Raw genomic sequence first — 6798 nt, 5'->3', positions numbered from 1 at the left:
CTTTCAGGTAGTTGTAGAGGGCAATAAGGTCTCCCCTGAGCCTCCTCCAGGCTAAACACCCTCAGCTCCCTCAGCCTCTTCTCATGCCACTCGTGCTTGAGACCCTTCACCAGCCTCGTTGCTCTTCTCTGGACCTGCTCCAGCACTTCAATATCCCTCCTGAGCTGAGGGGCCCAGAACTGCACACAGTACTCAAGGTGTGGCCTCACCAGCGCCAAGTACAGAGGCAGAATCACCTCCCTGGTCCTGCTGACCAGGCTGTTCCTGGTCCAAGCCAGGATGCCATATAAGCTGAGGGAGGGGAGATTCTGATTAGATACTAGGAAAAAAATTTTCACTGATAGGGTGGTCAGGCACTGGAATACATTGTCCAGTGAGGTGGTGGAGACACCATCCCTGGAGGTGTTTTAAGAGGGATCTGGATCTGGTGCTGGAAGATATGGTTTAGGGGTTACAGCAGTGACAGTTTAATGGTTGGACCTGGTGATCTTGGAGGTCTTTTCCAACCTTGATGATTCCATGACAGGGTCCGGGGTGCCAGGGCCACCCCCAGTCAGGGCTGTGCATGGATATCTGGCTCATGAGCCAACCCCACAGGGGAGCTGCAGTGCCCTGCTCAGCACCATGGCACTGACCTCCTGGCCAACAGCAGCCTGCCAGGAGGAGATGTGACAGCACCTGGCTCGCTGGGGAGCCCTTGAGTCAAGGGGGTTTGCTGGTGGGGTGCCCTGGCTGGGACAGACAGTCTGCATCACCCCAAGTTCTGCTGTGACCATGTATCGCTGCTGCTGGAGAAGGACCTGCAGAGGGGCTGTATGGGGAATGGAGCGTGCCTGACACAGCTGTGCTGTCCAGGAGCCATCCCATTCCTACATCAATCTGTGAAGGAGAGCTTGGGTAACATAGAAAACTGTGAAGCACCACGTAACCCTGTGCAGCAGGGAGGCCAGTGGAAGGCCATCTTGTGCCACAGAGAAGCCATCTCAGGGAGGAGAGCAGTGACACAGCACTGCAGCACCAGGGACACACCTCATGTGCCTGTGGGAGGAGAGCAGAAAGTGCCCAGGGCTCCTGGGGGTGTGAGTTGTGTACCCACACCACAGGAGAACGTTCTGTGTGGAAATAAATTCACAGCCAGGTGCTAGTGCTGTCTGCAGAGAGCTCTTGGCTGCAGTGGAATGTGCACAGCAGGAGGGCATGGAGATGTCTTTCCACCCCTGTGGGAAGGGGCAAGGCTGAGCCCTGCTGGCAGGAGCAGAGGGCTGCCAGGTCTGCAGAGAGTGAGAGCACAGTGCTGGGTCGTGGAGCTTCAGCTAAATTCCCAAGCCTGTGCATGGTTTGGAAAGGAGATTACACTTTTTGACTCTTTACAAAGAAATGTCATTGTCTGACACTTGCCCAGTCTGTTCCTTGTTACACTTTTTAATAGCATTCTCCACGTCTGACGCAAGGTTAGAGGTTAGTTTGTGTTTTGTATAATGCTACTATGTGATTGACTGCCCAGCTTGTTTGGTGCAGCATCCAGAAAACCAAGAAAGACTGGACACAGTGGAGAAGATTCCTCACAACAAGCTGAAGTACATATTATGTCATCAAGAAACATATTTCCAACAGCTTTTTGCTGGCCATTTGTGAACAAATGGGTGCTGTGGTGGGCTGTGCAGTGATGAGAAAGACTCTGCAGCCTCTCTTCCCTGAACCAAAATGGGGGGGGGGGGGGGGGGGGGGGGGGGGAAGGGGGGCGATTTTAGGCAGGTTTTGCCATAGAATTCCAGGAGATTTTAGGCTGGTTGCAGCTTGTCAACTACTAGGATATTTTGAGCTGAACACTGGAGTGAAAAAGGAGGGCTAAAGATAGAGAAGAAGCTGGGGAATAGGGAATAGAAGGATTGAAAGGAGCTGTATGTACTTGATAATGAGTAGCTGTTTCCACAGCCTGTGGAAGAGTGGAGTGTTTTTGACTTACCATCCACCCAGTGTTGTATCATGTGTAGGTTTACTGGGGTTTTTTGGTTTTTCTTTCCTCATTTCATCCTTGGGCATCTTTGGATTTTCATTTTTGCTTAATGCTTAGAGGAAACCAAAATCACATAAAGAAATATAATTGCCTTAGTTTAAGGGGAGAATTTGTCTCCATTTCCTGGGCCCAGGAGTTAAATGAAGACTGAAATGTAATTTTTGTTCTAAATTTTGCTTTGCAGCTCCAAACTTTTTGTGTGTTTCGGTAGCTGAGGAGGAGGAGGAGCTGAATGAGTCCATTCCATAATGTTGTGATCTTTGCATTTGCCCTCATTTTAATACAATCTGGCCTAGGGAGACCTAGTCTTCTTACCCTCTTCTGTTCCATTAGCAAAGTTCTAAAACAAGTCACAATTATACATGGGAAGCTTAACAGAATCTGCTCCTCAGCTCCAGGCTAACCTGCTGCAGTGCTAGTGGGATTGCTTACCAGTAGCTGTCGAGTTACGTGGTAGAGGTCTGTGGTGGAGCTACCCTGCTGGTTTGCCTTCTGTCCATGGCACAAGCCAGTGCACCAGGTCTCTTTCTGCATTTTAAGGAAAAGACTGACTGAAGTTATTGATTCTTCAGGTTTGACAGTGACTGCTGTGAAGGACTTTGGGGAGTGGAATTTGGAAGCTGGAGCTCTGGTGCTTGCAGATGGAGGCATTTGTTGCATTGACGAGTTCAATAGTATCAAAGAACATGACAGAACCAGCATCCATGAGGCAATGGAGCAACAAACCATCAGTGTTGCAAAGGCAGGGTAAGTGTTCAAACGACATAGGGTGTTTCTCTTGCACTTACAAGTTGGAGGGAGGTATGTCATACTGATTAAATGCTTTTGTTTTCTTTGTTGTGTTTAATCGTTTTGTTCTCAGCAGTATTCTTAAACTAGAGGATTTAGCATTTCAAAGGACAGCACACTGGACCAGAGTTTGTGAGGGCCCACAATAAATGCATAGCCTCTTCACTGCTGGGTTTTCAATCTAACACTGTAGGCCAGGACACTTTCCTAAGAAGACTCGGTGTTCTTATTCTTGTCCTTTGCTGCAAGTGGTCATAATAATCATATATGAAATGAAGAACTTTGTGACTTTTTTTGGTTGCAACTCAGAAAATGGGACTTCATTTCTCCAAAATCATAGAATCACCAAATCATAAAGGTTGGAAAAGACCTCAAGATCACCTTTGACCAATCACCACCTGCCTGATCAACTAGACCATGGTATTAAGTGCCACTTCCAGTCATTTCTTGAGCACCTCCAGGGACAGTGATTCCACCACCTCCCTGGGCACCCCCTTCCAATGCCTGACCACCCTTTCAGTGAAGAAATTCTTCCTGATGTCCAACCTGAACCTCCCCTGGTACAGCTCTAGGCTATGTCCTCTTGTCCTGTCACATCCCGTAATACTGCATGGGAACAAAAGCAGAGCAAGAGATTTCCAGGCTGCTGAATTTTATGTGCTGGGTGTGGCATAAAAATAAACTGCTGCTTACTTTAAATTCGTCGTTTTCCTTTTTGCAAAGTAGTGTGTGTTCAAATCTGCTATTCCCCACCACCACACCCACTCCTTGGATCTTTGAGCCTGTGTCTCATTCTGTCAGGCACTTGCTCTTGCCCAGGGCCAAATAATTTCCCGGCTGGTATTGCTGCAATCTCTGCTACTGAAAAGGTATCACCTTTTCCATATTCCTCATTGTTGCCTTCAACTCAGCTCTTGTTCTGATAACATCTTGGCTCCTCTAACTGATGATGTCATTTCCTTATTCTGAGCATCTCCCCTGAAGCTCTCTCTGCCCTCTTTGACAGAGCAGACAAGTAATGCCAGTCTCACCTGGGAGATTACTAGCCTTTGCCTGTAATGCAGCTGGGCACAAATATTTGGAATCAACATGGCCCTGTCTGCTTAGTAAGACACTGACATATTTCAGCTGAGTTCCTTGTTGCAGGTGGTTGGGTTTTGCAGGCCCCAAACACAGTTTGCTAATTTGTATGTGTAGCCTCAGTTGCTCACTTTTAAGGACTACATATAATGAGGATTTTTTGAGTGGCAATTTAGCACAGATAGGTTAAGCACCTTGATAATTTAGGTCTTTTTTTGGTGCATGGGAGATAAGCTTTTTTTCCTGTTGGGTATAAGCTTAATAGGTCTGTGGTCCTTCCTCTCAGTTACAGAACTTTGGGTGTGAGGCAGCAGTTACTCAGGAGCTGACTAGAAATAGCTCAGTGACAAACCAAAGTTAGAATATTTCTGCTGCTGCCTTAACCAAAAAGAGTGCATTTGGACTACTAGAATAAAAATAATCTCTCCCCACATCTACAAACACATGCTAGGACACCATTAAGAGAAGAAAATGACTGTTTCAGTTGATATGGCTGCCATCATTGTTTGCTTGGGTTCATAGTCATGTTTACATATAGGAATAAAACATATTTCTATTACATTTTATTTGCTCTCTGAAAAACTGAATTATGCTAAAATGTTATTTTCTAGCATTAAAAAGTGGTTTTATACTGTATGAACCTGCAAAGTAAGATTTATTTCTGAAAAGTAATGCTGTTTTTCACTATTTAAGGACATAGCTGTAAAGAGAGATTACTTGTGGCAGTATTAGTCAGTTATGCTTGGTATCCAGGTCAGTGTCTCATTGCTGTTCTCTGACTGAGAAATGCTGTACACATAATAAATATTAATATAATAATTGATATATTGTTTAGCTCTTATGGTCTTTCAAAATAAGGTGTGCTCTTTATAGCATAAAAATGTGAAAATTTTTCAACACTTTGACGTAATTTTCCTTGCCCAGTTTAATTCAACCATAATGTTGACTGTATTTTTCTCTAGCTTGGTGTGCAAGCTTAATACAAGGACAACTATCCTGGCAGCAACGAACCCCAAAGGCCATTATGACCCTAATGAGTCTGTCTCAGTCAACATAGCTCTTGGCAGTCCCCTGTTGAGCAGATTTGACCTGGTCTTAGTATTGTTAGATACAAAGAATGAGGAATGGGACCGCATCATTTCATCCTTCATCTTGCAAAATAAAGGTAAGGGTAGTCTTTTTTTAAATTGTAGGGTACATTTTTGGTTGCTTGCCTGTTGTTTTTTTTTTTTAGTGTGGGTTGTTGTTTTTTTTTTATTTCCCTACCTTTTTTAGTCTGGAGTCTTTCATGCTAATCAGTGTTTACATTTTTATCATGCTGGTTTTCTGCTGTGTGGTTGTTTTTCAAGTAGGACTAAGATAGAGCTTGCTAATAAATTAAGAGGCCTGAGCTGAGAACACTGTGCTTTTACTCTGTGATTGTTTACAAGAGATTTCAGCTCAGGTTGCTCAGTAAGTGGATTTGTCCCATCTTGCACATTTACATCTGCAGATCCTACAGACTATGCATTTGTACTTGCTGTTAATGGGAGACTTAATTCAGGCAGAACAGATCTGAGCTGCATGTACTGCAGGGCTCAAAGAATGAAATACAGTGTTCCCGATGTGGTTAGAGGAAACTTTTTCACTTAACTTCCTTCCCTTTCCAAAACATTTCCTTACAGACATTGTTCAAAAGATGGCAGGTAGCTTTTGGCTCCTACGAAGTAGGTAACAGGGCCAGAGGAGGTACATACACTCATGTAGCATTTTTCATTCTAAGGAATTCCAGAGCACTTGGTGCTGCCTGTACCATCGGGTGGGCAGTGAGGCTGACAGCAGTTCTGTTGGTATTACTGGAGGCTTTACTGTGGATTTTGATAGGGGTGGGATTGGATGGTGTATAAAATTCTGCACTGGACTTTGACCATGTCCTTGAGGACTAGTGTGCAGACCAGCTAGTATGCCCCAAAAATACAGTACTATGTCTTTTATAGTCACCTGTCTATTTACCAGGAATTCTTAGGAAGAAGCTTGATGTCTGTTGTTATAGAATTACTGACAAGGCCATTGTAATTCAGGTTGCCCAAGCAAATCAGAAAAGCTCTGGAGCATGGAAAAGATGAAAACCTACTTCTGCCTTATAAAAAGCATACAGCCAAAATTGTCTGAGGAGAGCAACCTGATCCTTGTCCGCTACTATCAAATGCAGCGTCAGAGTGACTGCAGGAACGCTGCCCGGACCACCATCCGCCTCTTGGAGAGCCTGATACGCCTCGCAGAAGGTAAGGCATTTTTATTTTTAGGCTAACAATTAACATGTATGAAATTAGTACAACAGGAGTATTATTATAGCCAGTAAGCAGAGTAGCAGCTTTTCCACAGAGATAGGAATAGATGATTCTCATATTGTTTTATCTTTCTAATCTACAGAGATTTGGGTTTGGAGATTTTGAATGTGGGAAAGGGTGTTATGTTTAGGTTATCAAAATCAGTTTTAATTTTGTCATTCTCACACACGTCATAATAAACACTAAAACCACTGGAAGAAGTCACAGTCAAGAGAAAAATCTCAAAAATCATGTGTCTTCATGAAAAACAATCTCAGGATTTACTTGGCTTCATGTGAGTCAAATATTTGCTTATATCCTAAGATTAATATAACATAAAAAAATAACATTTTGTTCCCTTAAGTAGCAGTAATCCAGCCTGTGTTTTGCAATACAACTTCAGCATTCCCAACTCTGAGTTCAAATCCTTATTTCATTTATAAGAACAAAACCAAAGGGAGCAGTAGGTCCCTGTCTTAACATGATTTTATTTTATAAAATGGCTTAACAGATAAGTTCAGGATCAATTTAAAAGAATGCACCGTGCCAGTCAGCAATGTGGTGCTTCCTGCATCAGCTGTTTAGCTTTTGTTCTCCATTTTG

General features: G+C 43.8%; 1 protein-coding gene across 1 annotated transcript in view; it reads left to right on the top strand.

Annotated features, from left to right (window-relative positions):
• Positions 1-2557: 2557 nt before the first annotated feature.
• LOC103802008 (DNA helicase MCM9-like) overlaps positions 2558-6798 on the top strand; it is a gene marked incomplete at its 5' end in the record, with an annotated part of 13365 nt that continues 9124 nt past the window's right edge. Inside the window, 3 exons of the mRNA XM_009074447.1 lie at positions 2558-2764; positions 4849-5051; positions 5947-6150. Coding sequence (XP_009072695.1) covers positions 2558-2764; positions 4849-5051; positions 5947-6150 — 614 coding nt within the window. The remainder of the gene's footprint in view (positions 2765-4848; positions 5052-5946; positions 6151-6798) is intronic.

This window comes from Acanthisitta chloris, unplaced genomic scaffold (genome assembly GCF_000695815.1).
Source record: "Acanthisitta chloris isolate BGI_N310 unplaced genomic scaffold, ASM69581v1 scaffold15825, whole genome shotgun sequence".
Taxonomy (NCBI): domain Eukaryota; kingdom Metazoa; phylum Chordata; class Aves; order Passeriformes; family Acanthisittidae; genus Acanthisitta; species Acanthisitta chloris.
This window is presented reverse-complemented; position numbering and strand designations above follow the sequence as displayed.